The 13927-nt window shown below is 58.8% G+C and overlaps 1 protein-coding gene across 1 annotated transcript; it reads left to right on the top strand.

The window, feature by feature from the left end:
* Window positions 1-10505: 10505 nt before the first annotated feature.
* CAMK2N1 (calcium/calmodulin dependent protein kinase II inhibitor 1) lies at window positions 10506-13655 on the top strand. Its single transcript, XM_058676232.1, has 2 exons — window positions 10506-11234; window positions 12355-13655. Exons 1-2 carry the CDS (start codon window positions 11069-11071, stop codon window positions 12423-12425), a joined length of 237 nt encoding a protein of 78 aa, XP_058532215.1. The 5' UTR covers window positions 10506-11068; the 3' UTR covers window positions 12426-13655.
* Window positions 13656-13927: the final 272 nt, after the last annotated feature.

Raw genomic sequence — 13927 nt, 5'->3', positions numbered from 1 at the left:
GGGGAGACCCCGTTGGCAGAAGGAAGAGAGGCCCGACTCCGCTACCCCAAGGCGGCTGCCCTAGGGCACAGTGCCAGCCTGAAGTGGAGCGGCCGGCCAGCACAGCTCTAGTCTGCGTGTTGCAGAAGAGTGGCAAGGCACCCACAGGAAGCAGGAAGCCCCTCCGTCCTAACTCCTGGCTTCTGTAGCTTTGTTTGCAAAAAGTTGCTAGCACCCCGAACATCACACTTTTCAGCGCTGCTCCCCTGCCCTGGTCTGAGGCCTAGTTAACACTCTGTGGGTGCATTACACTGTCTACCCCACATTCTCCTCACCCTGCAGCTGCCCCGCCAAGCCCAGGAACACAGGGAAGTGGCTGGGGGACCTTCATCACCTCCCTGTGGGCACGGGCCACACACAACTGTTTTCTGCTTGCCTTCCCTGCCTTCATGTCCTGGTCCTCTCTGTGGGGAGCAGGGGCGCCCTCAGGGTGACACTGTTGCTGTGCAGTGTCCAGTGTGAACAGCACAAATTAAACACCTTACAGCCGAGTGTCAACTTCTTGCTTTGCTAACGGTTTTAGTGGGCTAAGCTGAGGCGTCCCTGAAATGAGACTGGCGCACCGGCCATGACAGACTGAAAACCACTGTGTCGTTGTTCCTGGCTGCGAGATGGTTGGGGACCCCTTGTGGTGTGTAGCCCAGTGAGGCTGGGGTACTGCTGCCATGGGAGAACACCTGCGGGTTCACCTGGGCTTGCCCACAGCGTCTGCCTGAGCGCCACCTGCTGAGTCTTGGGGGACCCTGGGAGGAAGCAGTGTGCGTCTTCACCATCTTCTCCCGTGGACCTTGGAGTAGCTTGTTCTCTCCTGCAAGCTGTGCTTATGGCCCCCAGAGGGGACGTTCGCAGGGCGCAGGGCACAGAGCTCCCAGGTGGTGACTCCAAGCTTCAGCTGCAGGCTGTTTGCAAACTCCCACTTTCCTGCTTGCCCCCTGAGGAGCCACCTGCAAGGCCCTTGTCTCACCCCTCTCCCCTGAAGGTGGGGGGGCTGGGGGCTATGCGAGTGAGAGCCGGGAGGAGCCGTGTCTTGTCCAGTGGGGGTTCCCATAAAGTGTTAGGGGGCTAATGGCAGTGACCAGCGCGCCTGCCAAGTGGCAACCCTTTTTCTGTCCTTGGCTTCTGGGAAGGTCCATCTTACGATTCAGGGTGAGTGAGCTGCCTCAGGGCCTTGTAAGCCCAGATTGGCAAGGATCTGACCCAGGAGATGAGAGAAAGGTGGGTGGCTGTGTTCTGGCCAGCAGAGCTCAGTGCCTGCTGCGGGAGACCCTCGAGCACTGCACAGTTCTGGTCCAGGTACCTGCCTGGTCGCTGTCTGGGACGGTAGATACCATTAAGTTCCCGCTTTCCAACTCGGAAGCCTCCTCTGCCCAGGGCCTGTTGGGGCCTGAACTGCTGAGGCTGGGATGGGACTCTGACCGTGAGGACTCCCGAGGCTTCCCAAGCTTAGGGCTGTGCTGTCACTTTAATCCTGGGTAGGGTATTGTGGTGCACAAGGCTTCTGAACTGTTAAAGCATGTGAGGGGTCTTAAAAAGTTGGTAGAAGCATTTATTATTTTTTAAAAATGCATGGATTTCAAAACTTTTGCACCAAAATCAATTTGCTTTTTACTTCAGTTTTCCATGAACCTTTTGGATGCCCTCAGATGCTCAGCTGTCTTCTCCCACACGAAGGTACTGTCACCCCTATTTAAATGAGAGCACTGAGGCTCGGCAGAATCTCAGAAGCCAGGCACCACTAGGCTCTTTGCAGGTGTCACTTCCAAGGGAAGGTTCTGTCACTTGTTCAAGGCTGCCAAGGTCTCATCATAGACTGCTGACCATGTGAAGCCTGGGAGATGGAAAAGGCACGTTATACAGGAGACAACTGTTAGGAGCGCACAGCAGCCACACTTAGCCCAGCCAAGCCTGGTGGAGCAGAGGCCAGGGGTCCTCCGGATACTTACTCATTCAGAATTATTTGGGTCCCAGCACAATGGCTCAATGACTAAGTCCTCACCTTGCATGCACCAGGATCCCATATGGGCACCAGTTTGTATCCTGGCTGCTCTCTTCCCTTCCGGCTCCCTGCTTGTTGCCAGGAAAGCCGTTGAGGATGGCCCAAAGCCTTGGGATTCTGTACTCATGTGGGAGACCCAGAAAAAGCTTCTGATTTCGGATCAAATTGGCTCCAGCCATTGCAGCTACTTGGGAAGTGAACCAGTAGGTGGAAGATCTTTCTGTCTCCCCTCTCTGTAAATCTGATCTGCCTTTCCAATAATAAGTAAAGCTTTAAAAAGAGTTATTTGTAAGACGGAAAGATTGTTGGCTAATTCACTCCCCAAATACCTGCCACTAGCAGAGCTGGGCCAGGCCTAGACCAGGAGCCCAGAACTCAATCTGGGTCTGCTATTTGGGTGGCAGGGACTGAAATATTCGGCCATCACCTGCGGCCTCCCAGGGTGCACCCTGGGGAGCTGGGCTGGAAGGGGGTGGGTGAAGGGTTTCCCACAGGCCATCTCAACCGCTGCACCAGATGTCTACTCAGAATAATTACCAGGTTTTTCTTAAGGTTTATTTATTTTTATTGGAAAGTCAGAGATACAGAGAGGAGGAGAAACAGAGAAAGATCTTCTGACCGATGATTTATTCCCCAAGTGACCACAATGGCTGGTGCTGTGCTGATCCAAAGCCAGGAGCCAGGAACTTCCTCCAGGTCTCCCACGTGGGAGCAGGATCCCAAGGCTTTGGGCCGTCCTCGACTGCTTTTCCAGGCCACAAGCAGGGAGCTGGATGGGAAGTGGAGCTGCTGGGATTAGAACCAGCGCCCACATGGGATCCCTGCACAGTCAAGGCGAGGACTTTAACCCCTAGGCCACCATGCTCGGTCCAGATTACCAGAAGTTTTAAAAGCAAACGTGGAAAAATTAAAATGCGTGATGGCAAGCAAGACCAGTCTCTTGATGCCTTCCACTTAAGGGCCCCAGTCCTGGGTGATGGGAACATGAATTGGGACAAGGGATCGGCTGCTGCTGGCTGCTCAGGGGCGAGCCTGTCCATGTTGGTTTTATGGGTGCACATTCATGCCACTGGCAATCATCTGCTGAATGTCAGTGGTGGGCCTGCAGGTGGATGAGGGGTAAGGACATCCCTTCCTCAGAGAGCTGAGTTATGGACCAGCTCAGCCCTTGGGGGTAAGTGCTATCTGATCCCGCAGGTGCCCAGCTGGGGGGCCTTGAAGCCGGGGGGCCTTGAAGCCAGCCGGCTAGGGCAGAGCCTCTGGCCCTTAGACCAAAGGAAGTTAGGAACGGAGGGAGTGGCGCAAGAGAAGCACACTCGATAGGGTCTGGAACAGTCGACATCACTGCCAGCCTGGCCAGGTCCCTCTTCTGCCCAGGCGCCCTGCCATCTGCAGGGTCAGTACTGCTCGTCCCTCCTGCATCCCCGTGTGGCCCTGTCCCAGCCTTCTTTCCAAGCCGGTTCATGTTCCTCTGGGAAAATATATATATTTTTTTTCAGCAGAGAAACAGATCTTCCGTCTGCTGACCACACAGCTGGGGCTGGGCCAGAAGCCCAGAACTGAATCCAAGTCTCCCACGTGGGTGGCAGGGGCCCAGAGACACGCACCAGCACCTGTGACCTCCAAGGCCATACGTTAGCATGGCAGCTGGATGGGAAGCCGGTGGGAAGCCGGACCACAGGGGTGCTGGCTTCTCCGCTGGGGGGCTATCCTGATTGCTGTTCGGAGCACCTGCTCTAGGGTCCTCCCACAGCGCACAACAGCTGTCCCGTTAAGCATGCCACACTGGCCTCCACCTTGGACTCTGGGCCCTGCTTTCCCTAGCTGACCTCACCTTGCTCACCCTGAGGGGCTCAGTTAGCTGGCACCTGTGGGGCAGCTTTCCCTGTGGCCTCCTGCTCTCGGCCACATGGCCCACACCTTGCACAAGGATCACATCACTTCTGTACCTTCTGCTGAGGTTCTAGGTGGGCAGTGCACACTCAGTGGGGCTCACGTCACCAATGGCTCTCTGCACCGGAGCCTCATGCATGTTGTACACAGGATCCCTTCCAGGCCTCACCTGGAGGCCCAGAGAGGCCACGGGTCTTGCCACGTATATGAGGATGATAGGATTTAAATCCCAGAAGTTTGAACTCCAGAACCCAATGTACATGGGAGGAAGGAAGAGACTAACAAAGAGTAAGCTTAGGAATAATCCTGGAAGGCTGCCTGGAAGAACTGGCCCTGGGGCCATAGATGAGAGCCGTGACTTTGTTGTGAAGAGCAAGATTGGGTTCTTTTAGGGCCTGAATACAAGATGGATGGAGTGCCCAGGAGGGACATTATGTCCAGGGAGCTGTTCAGAGGTCCGGGGAGTCCAGCCAGGAAAGTCCGAGCGATGTCATCAGGTAGTGATGCGTGGTCTGGGCCAGGATCCCACAGGCTGCCTTCCTCCCTCGTTCTGCTCCATTGCTGTGTGACTGTGGCCAAATGACTTAACCTTTCTGGGCTTCAGTTCTGCCTTTAAAAGGTGCAGGGAGGACTGGAAGCTCTCCAAGGCTCTGTTCAGCCCTGACACTTGGCATGTGCAAGGCAGGCGGTGTTGAGGCCCTCTTGCAGGGCTGCTAGTCTGCGGGAGGAGTGGTGACTCCCATCGGGCTAGCCACTTGCCACGGTGCCTTCTCCAAAAGCTAGGGCTCAGCACGTCTTTGTCCTTAGGCGTTGTTGACTTATCCCTGTGCAATGAGATAAGCCTGGCTGTGTGATGTCCTGAATTGCTCCCCAAAGTGCTCATTACTCACTTCCCCTGCAGCTGCCTTATTGTTTCCCGATCCCAGTCTAGGGACTTGGCATTTCCCTTCCCCAAGCCTGGGGCATGTGACACCCGTGCCCGGGAGGTCTGAGGGGCTGAGCAGGGGGGCTCACCTCTGGCTGTGACCCTCAGGCCCTGCTGCAGCCTCAGTGCGGAGCCCTCCAGTGGTGGGCAGTGACTAAAGGACCTCTGCTGAACCCAGCATGCATTAAGCACCAAGTGTGCCAGGCACCTCGCACCTGTCACTTAGGCATGGTCCCCAGGCCTGGGCTGTACAATGAGATCATCCTAAGACTGAGGTTCTAAACTACCCTGGTTGTGCCCCACCCTCACTCCCAGAGTCGTCCTAGTTACTGAAATTACTCCTTGGGGCAGTGCTTCTGCCTTGCTGGCTTGCTGGTCACAAATGCCTTCCACCCGCTGTCTCCGCCCTAAGTCATGCTGCAGTTCCTCCAGTGACGCCCAGGGGGCACTGTGCCCCTGTGGTTGAGAATCCGGGCTCCCGCTGGAGTTGGAGGTTGTGGAGCTGCGGAAGCAGAGGCAATGTTTTCTTCTCTGGGGCTGAGGACCAGGCCTTGGCAGAGGAGGGCAGCAGTGGAAGAGGATGCCAGGCTGCTGAGCCCACCACCAGCTGCACACAGCTCGGAGAGGGCAGAAGCTGGAATTCTCTGGTTCCCTGTGCCCAGCTTAGCAGGGAGCTTGCTGCAGATGTAAATCCAAGAAATTCTAATGGTGGTAATAGCCCACATTTCTCCCTCTGTGATTTCCCAGCCATCACCCGCTGACCCGCAGGAAGCTAGGGCTAGGAACAGAGTGGGGCTCTACATCCATGCACTGTGATGTGGGATTCACACACCTGCCCTGTTCTGTGACGCTGTCTTGGCACTCAGCCCTCTCACCTGCCTCTACCCTGGATGGCCGTCGGCCCCCAGCCCTGTTCCACCCAAGGGCCTGTCACGGCAGGTTAGGGAGAGAGGGCCCCTGTGACCACGAGGTGGCTGTCCTTTGGCCCCCTACTCTCACCGGTAGCTCCTGGAGGCAGAGCCGGGGATGGAGGCTGTGCACAGCTCATTCTGTGGCCCTACTGAGCCGCTTTGCCTGCCTTGCACCCTCGTAGCTGAGAGGGTCTGTCACTCCCAGAGCTGGGTCGCACAGGCAGGAGCAGGGAGAGCCAGGAGCGAGCAGCAGGCTCCTCCCTGAATCCTCCTCTAAGTGACTCTGCACCAGCTCCTGAGGCCGGAGCACGGGCAGTGGGAGGTGGCGGCGGGGGAGGGGGAGGACGTATGACACCTGGGCTCCAACTGGGCCGCTCCCAGAGACTAGAAGAGGCTGGGTCCTTGCTTTGCTGACTCTCTGAGTGGGTAGTCAGGCGCCTGCAGCTCCAGCTGGGTCTCCTGTGTGGGAGTCAGGGACTCACTCAGGCCAACCTCTGCTACTTTCCCAGGCACATCAGCAGGCAACTGGGTAGCAAGTGGAGCAGCCAGGACTTGAATGGGTGCTCAGCAATGGCTCCAGGCGGCTGGGACCCCACCAACCATGTGCACGACCTAGACTGAGTTCCAGACTGCTGGCTGTGGCCTGGCTCAGCCTCATCTGTCACAGGGGAGAAAACTAGTGGATGGAAGATATGTTTCTGCCTCTCTCTCTACCTACTTTTCCAGAAAATCAAATTCAAACAAGCTTATAAGGCTTATGTGCATGTGTGTGCGCGCACATGTTGTCAGGAGCGGATGGGTAGAGGGATGGTAGCTAGCCGTTACATCCAAGTTATTGAGTTGGGGAGAGTGATGGTGATGTTTTATTCTCCCCAGCCTTGGCTCAGAGTAAAGACTTCCAGATGGAAGGCTGCTTAGTCACCGCAGAAATGAGCAGCTGGCCACTGACAGGACACCATGTCCTCACCTGGCCAGGCTCAGCATTCCTGAAGTACCACCTCTATGGGAACCTGGGCATGGCCTGCCTACTGATGCCCTGCACCTGGGATGCCTGGCAGCACCACTGCTCTCGAAGTCTTGGCTGCCAGTCTGCTGCTGCTGCTGCTTGGGCCTCAGTTTCCCCATCTGTGGCCTGGCTAAGCACAAAAACTGGGATCTCTTATGCTGGGCCCAGCCAGGCTGTCCTTCTCCCTAACTCACTGGCATTACACACGTCTGCCTCCTAGCACATGGGTGCTGTGGCGGCCTGTGCAGAGTTCCAGATGATGCCTGTGTGTGGCGGAGGTGGAGTCGGGGGAGCAGTGGGAGCAGCTTCCAGCCAGTTTCAGCTTCTTCTGATTTGGGGGAACTGGTTTTGCAAGGCGAAAACAAAGCCTCGATCAGCCTACTCTGTGATGCCAAGCAGCTGTCACTCACATGGCTGAGGCCCAGAGGGCAGGGACAGGGCAGGCACTGACCCTGGCGGCTGCCCTACACCCTGCACTCTGGGTGTCCTGGGTGGCTGGGTGGGGCTGACTTGTACTGTGCCATGGTGGAACTGAGGTGTGCCCTTGGCTACGGCTCCTTACCTTCAGGTGCCTCATCCGAAAAATGGACTGACCACCTCCATCCCCAGCGCTGCCCACCTCAGCAGAGAGGAGTCAGACTGAGATGTTCTGTTGTGGGGGAGGGACAGGGTGGTCTGTTATGGGGGTGAGTGCTGCATTGGATTGTAGGATGCTGCCATCTTTAACTTCATTGGGGGGACCAGCTGTCTCAACTGGCTAATCCTCCCCCTTGCAGTGTCAGTAACCCCTATGAGCACTAGTTTATATTCCAGCTGCTCTACTTCCCATCCAGCTCCCTGCTTGTGGCCTGGGAAAGCAGTCGAGGACAGCCCAAAGCCTTGGGACCCTGTACCCACGTGGGAGACCCGGAAGAGCTCCTGGCTCCTGGCTTTGGATTGGCTCAGCTCCAGCCATTGTAGTCACTTGGGGAATGAACCATTGAACGGAAAATCTTCCTCTCTGTCTCAAGTGAGCTGCAACGGGCCGGTGTGTGCTGATCCGAAGCCGGGAACCTGGAACCTCTTCTGGGTCTCCCACGTGGGTGCAGGGTCCCAATGCATTGGGCCGTCCTCAACTGCTTTCCCAGGCCACAAGCAGGGAGCTGGATGGGAAGTGGAGCTGCCGGGATTAGAACCGGCGCCCATATGGGATCCTGGGGCGTTCAAGGCGAGGACTTTAGCTGCTAGGCCACGCCGCCGGGCCCTAAAAAAAAATCTTATTCCAGCTGCTCCACTTCCAACATCAGCTGTTTGTGGCCTGGGAAAGCAGTCGAGGACGGCCCAATGCCTTGGGACCCTGCAACCACGTGGGAGTTCCAGAAGAAGCTCTTGGCTTCAGATTGGTTCAGCTTCGTAGTTGAAGCCATTTGGGGAGTGAACCAGCACTCTCTCTTCCCTTTTCTCTAAATCTGCACTTCCAATAAAAATAAATAAATAAATAAATAAACCCTCGTTGGCGAAGGCAAGGAGAGCGTGTTTCTCTCCTCACTGCCGTGGGGTGCGCAGGACTGGTCAGCCCGACCGGCTCGCGGCTTACCTTCTCCACAGTGGCTTGTAGGAGAATCAACATACATGCTGCTTTATTCCTGTTGCAGAAGACTGGTGCAATGGTCTCAGCCCTGGCGGTTTGCTCTGCAGGGACGTGGAACCGCAGCCAGCCAGGAAGACGGGCTCCTCCTGGCTGTACCAGTAGCCAGTGACCTTGGGCAAGTCTTTTTCTGTAACAGGGCGTGCAACATCTCAAAAAATAATTATTCTGAGAAGCAGGGTCAATCATGGATGTGAAATTGTTTTGGGGGAAAAAAAAGAAAGCACGTTACAAATGGAGAGGCCTCTTGTCATTTCACACCTGTGTCTCCTGTCCTGCACTCGGCCTCCAAGCAAAGCCTGAATGAACACAGCCCAGCAAAGGCCAGGGGCTGGGGGTCGAGGCTCCACCACTCCAGCCGGGTAGTGGGCTCAACCCTGGCTCTCCTGAGCTTTGCCGCCCTGCCCGGAGATGGGCGGGGGTGGGGGTTGGACAAGGTAACCTCAAGGCATTTCCCCTGGCTCTGAAACCGCAGGGAAGGGAAGTGGGGTTGCTTGTTCCGGTTCCTGAAATCATTTATCAAGCCTTCATTGCACACCCACTCCCAGGTGGTTGTCAGGAACACCCCCTCCCTTTTATTGTAGTTTTGTTTTTGTTCTCTCTGCTGTCCTGCAAGGTGCACAGGGGACCACCGGCACAGAGATGCCATCCCATGGCTGAAACTGGTGATTTGTTCAAAGAAAGGACCTGCTCAAAGTCCCACGGCATTGGATTCAAATCCAGGCCCACGCCCAAAGCATACTCCCCACCTGCCCCTCTGCCTCCAAGCCGCCGATTCTCAGGACCCTCCCTTCTTCGCCAAGGCGCCTGGCTTCTGGCTGCCTGCTAACCCCAAGTTCAATTTCGGGAGGGGGCTTGGGCTGGGGCCTCTCAGGTGCTTCCTCCACCGAAAACCCTCTGCCCTTCCCTCCCAGCCAGCTCCCGCCTGCCCGAGGCGGGGTGGGGTCGGGGAGAACCTGGCAGGGTTCCTTCCACACCAGCTGGCAGTTTGAGCCTGGTGGGAGAGGTCATCTGGACGACCTGGGCGTGTTACCCGGCGGGCCCGGCATCCCGCAGGTCGCCTGACCTTGCCCGTTGGCTTGTCTCTGCCATTAGCCGGCTCTGCCGAGCGACTACCGTCTCCAGGGAGAGAGCAGGTGCCGCTGGCTCGGGGCAAGGATAACGAGCGCTCCTCACGCACCTTGTCCCCTCGGAGTTGCCATCTGCGCCGCAGATGCGCCTCCCAAGCCTCTGGGGCTGCCCCGTCCCCCTGCCGGGACCCGGGAGCCCGCTCCTCGACCCGGGGGCCGCAGCCTCTCCGTAGGGCTTCCGCCTAGGGCGGGAAGGGAGGTCCCCGAGGGCAGAGGGCGGCAGGCCCGGGACGTCCCCGGGGGAGGCTGCGGGCGCTGGGAGCGGGGCATCCCGGGCGAGCCCGGCGTCACCAGGCGCTTCCCCGTCCGGCGGGAGGCGGGGCTGCCCTGCCCTCCCCCAGCGGCTCTTCGAGGGCTTCGCAGCTGGGCGGGTGCAGGGGTGAGGGGGAGGTCTGAGCCGTGGGCCCTGGAGTGGGGAGTCAGGTGGGGGGCAGGGGCGTGCTCGCGGGGCCTCTCGGGCACCCTCTGACATGACCCCTTCCGGGCGCCCCCAGCTACCCTCGGGAACCGCAGTCACGGCCCGTCGGGCGCGGAGCCGGAGCGCACCGGCTCCGGGCCGGGTAAACAGCGCGCGGGCGGGGAGGCGGGGGCGGCGCCCGGAGGCCGCGGGGCCGGGGCGGGGCGCCCGGGGCCCCTCGGCGGGCGCGGGGGGCGGGGGCAGGAAGCCGGGGCGGCCCGGGCCGGCCCCGCGGCCCCGTGACGTCGCTCGGCTTCCCGGGAACTCTCCCTGAGGCCCGCGCCCGCCTCCTCCGCGCTCCTGCCCGCGCCTCGCTCGCCACCGCGGCCGGCATTTCGCGCTCGCTGCTCGCACTCGCTGCCAGCTCCGGCCCCTGCCTCCTCCTCCTCTTCCTCCTTTCCCCTCCACCCTCCGCCTTCCCTCTCCGATCCGCCCCTCGCTCTCCCGCTCCCGGACCTGTGTCCCCCCCAACCCCCCCGCTCCCCACTCCTCTCGTCTCTCCGCGGCCCCTCCTCTCCAGCTCGGTCCCTCTCCGGTCTCCCTCGCCGCTTTCCTTCGCTCCCCTGCCTCCCTCGCTCTCGGCTGCCCTCCCCCTCCTCCGGCTTGCTCCCCTCCCCCACCCCTACCCTTCGCTGCCCCGCTGCGCGCAGCTCCTCAGTCCTCCCCGGCCGCCGCCGCCGCGGCCGCCTCTCCCCGGGGCGCGCCCTCCTGGGCCCCGCGCCCTCCGGGCTCGCAGGGACTCCCTCCTCCACCCCCCCCCAGCTCGCGGCCCCGCCCGGCCCGGCCCCCGCCCCGCGCCCGAGCGCGTCGAGGATGTGAGTCCTGCTCGCCTCTGCCCGAGCAGCAGCCACTCGCGCGCCGAGCCCGAGCGCAGCGCAGCGCAGCCGCGGGCGCTCGCCGGGTCTCTGGCGCGGGCGCCGCGATCTCGCCCTAGCGGGGTCCCCCGGCCTGCCGCCGGCGCTAGCGCCGCAGCCCGCGGGCCGTCCCCGGCCGGCCGCCCCCGGCCCCAGCGCCGCTGACCCTGTCCGCCGCGGGCGGGGACGCAGGCGGAGGAGGCGCCGCTGCGGAGCGCCCGGACGCGACCATGTCGGAGGTGCTGCCCTACGGCGACGAGAAGCTGAGCCCCTACGGCGACGGCGGCGACGTGGGCCAGATCTTCTCGTGCCGCCTGCAGGACACCAACAACTTCTTTGGCGCTGGGCAGAACAAGCGGCCGCCCAAGCTGGGCCAGATCGGCCGGAGCAAGCGTGGTGAGTTCTCAAGCCTCCTCGCCCCCTGCCTGCACTGAGGCCCGGCCTAGGAGAGACGCAGGGTCTCTCCTCCGTGCGCGCCGGTTTCGACGCGGGCAGCCCCCTCCTCCAGGCAGACCTGGAAGATCCCACACTGCAGGTCCGCTCAACCAGATCCTCGCTGGGGTCACCCCGGGGGCGTGGCGGCTGGAGGTTGACTTCGGCGCCTTCACCCGTGCCAAAGTTTGCTTTTTGCTGTCCACCTCTGCCCACCCCCACCCCGCTTTGGCGCAGTGAAGTCGCTGCTGAGCTGGCTGGGCCACTCCGGAGTTGGGGGTCCCAGGGGTCCCCGGGCTCCCCAGGTCATTGCGCGGCGTGCGGACGGGGCATAGGGAAGGTCCCGCGGGGATGGCGAGGGACATCCTGGTCTCCCGGGCTTTCCATCGTTCCTCGGCAGGGGAGGGGGTTTCCAAGTCTGGGCGCTGGGCGGGAGACCTGGAAAAGCTCTGGAGAGTCTCCGAGGAAAGCTCCGGAGCCACGAGGACTGGGAAACCGACGGCTGCAGGGAGGGATAGAGACGCTGGGATGGAGACAAGTGCGCGGGAGGCCGGGGCGAAGCTCCAGGGAGAGCTGGGGAAAGCTGGCGCGGGAGGGACCGGAGCTAGGGACGCAGGGATGCAGGACTGAGCAGCGGCAGGCAGTGCGAGGGCGGAGAGACCCAGGGGTCTCGACAGGTGATGCACGTTCCAAAGGCTTCGAAGCAGGCACTGAGAAAGGCTAGGCTGGGCAGAAACACGGGTTGGTGGCCACTGCAGCCGCGGGGAGACCTAGAGGCCAAGTTCTCTGGCCCGGGGCTTGCAGAAGGTGCGCGGGAGAGGGGCGCGCGCCGGGTGGACGGTGAACTGGACTGCTGGGTTTGTACCCTCTCTGCTTCCTTTCCTTAGAATCCATCTGGGGAGGGGGCTGCAATGGGACCCCTGGTAGGGGTAGGGGAGGAGGTGGCGGAGGATGGGGCCCCTTCCTTTGGCTTCCAGCCTTCCTCCCTCTGCCTCCCCGTCCCCACCTACTGGGCACCCTGGGAAGCACCGGCGACCCCTTGGCTAGGCCCAGGCCACTGACCTCTTTCTCCCCTCTTTTGCAGTGGTTATTGAAGATGATCGGATTGATGACGTGCTGAAAAACATGACCGACAAGACGCCTCCGGCTGTCTAACTCCCCTGAAGACAGTGAGTGTGAGGAAGGAGTAAGCGAACAGTTACTGACAAAAAGCATGAGGAAAGAAAGCACTTTGAAATTTATGACTAGCTTGCTTCCACCATGAAATCAACAACCCGTATCTCCTGTCAGGCCGGGAGACAGATGAGGCAGGAGGAGGAGGAGGAGGAGGAGGAGGCGGCGGCGGCAGAGGAGGCTCCGGGCTTCTCTGCAAAAATAAAAAAGTAAAAAAAAAAAAAAAAAAAAAGTAAAAAAAAAAAGTTAAAAAAATATCACTATATACACACATATAAAGAAATTAAAAAGTCTCAGTTGCAGCTATTTGTTGATATGAATATCCATTTCTTTTTATATCTGGTGAATATTGCACAATTGTCCGGGTTTGGAGCCACTTCCTGAAGCGGGTGTTCTGAGGTGTTGGCATTCTTTGCTCATTTGGCTGTTCCCAATGTTTACATTATTTAATCTTGCAAAAATGATTCTGTGCACTTGGACCTGAAATGCTGTTGGTTTGTTTTTTTTTTAATCTTGCTATCCTCGGATGTACACAGAAGATCAGACACCGGTCTCTAGAGAGAGTCGGATTGTGGTCCTCTTTTGAGGTTATCAGGAATATGTTTGAAGCAAGAAGATAACTTGTAAGGGATGAGCCGGAGGAAGGATCTATTTTCAAAGCAAGTGTAAAGCTTGTATTGGTTGTAGCAAGCCCTTTGCCCAGGTTAATGCAAATGGACACATTTTATATGTCAGAAGGAAAAAAAAAAAAAACCACGAGAAAAAAATGCTTGAGCTTTTTCCTGAACCCTCCTAGCCGTCTGTTGTGTGAGCAGCCTGACTTTTTCTAATATTGTGTCAGTTTATTCTCTTTAATGGACTGTAAAAATGTAATCACAAGAGTGCCAAATATCTGGAAATGCCTCGAAGCGTTTTGGTTTCGTTTCGTCCCCCTGTGCTCCGAGTCCACGGAGAGGAATGCTGGGAGTCTGTTCTGTTATTTATAGGGATTCCCTTAAGGCACACCAGCTGCCTGTTTTGCATGGTATTTGCAAAAAAATGCCTCTTGCGTGAGGAAATCTTCAAGCATTTTTTTGTTTGCAACTTTGGCCCTCAGGATGTTTCCCGTCCCTTTCTGGTTCCCTCTTTTCTGAATTGGATATTCTGTCTGTTGCACCTTGAACCAGCACACAGGGCCATCTCTGATGTGTAATAAAAGAATGTTCCTGTGTCTCTTCTCTCTGCCCTCCGCTTGGGTTCCCCGGGGACGTGCCACTGATCTCTTGGAGGGTGGCTGCTGTGTCCTATGGGTGGGTTCAGGTGGCAGCCAAGGTGGGCTGGCCTGGCAATACCCGTCCCCACAAGGCAGGTGAGCTGGGCTGAGGTTTGTGAGCTGGGCACTGGCTGCCTTGCTGGGGTGATTGCTGACTCTGGGCAGCAGATTTGGACCCCACTCCAGCTCCCAGGATTCCGGTCCTGTGGGCTGGAGTCCCTGAACTTCAAGC

Source organism: Ochotona princeps, chromosome 2 (assembly GCF_030435755.1).
Source record: "Ochotona princeps isolate mOchPri1 chromosome 2, mOchPri1.hap1, whole genome shotgun sequence".
NCBI lineage: Eukaryota > Metazoa > Chordata > Mammalia > Lagomorpha > Ochotonidae > Ochotona > Ochotona princeps.
The sequence above is the reverse complement of the archived record's forward strand: the minus strand, read 5'-3'. Positions and strand labels throughout refer to the sequence as shown.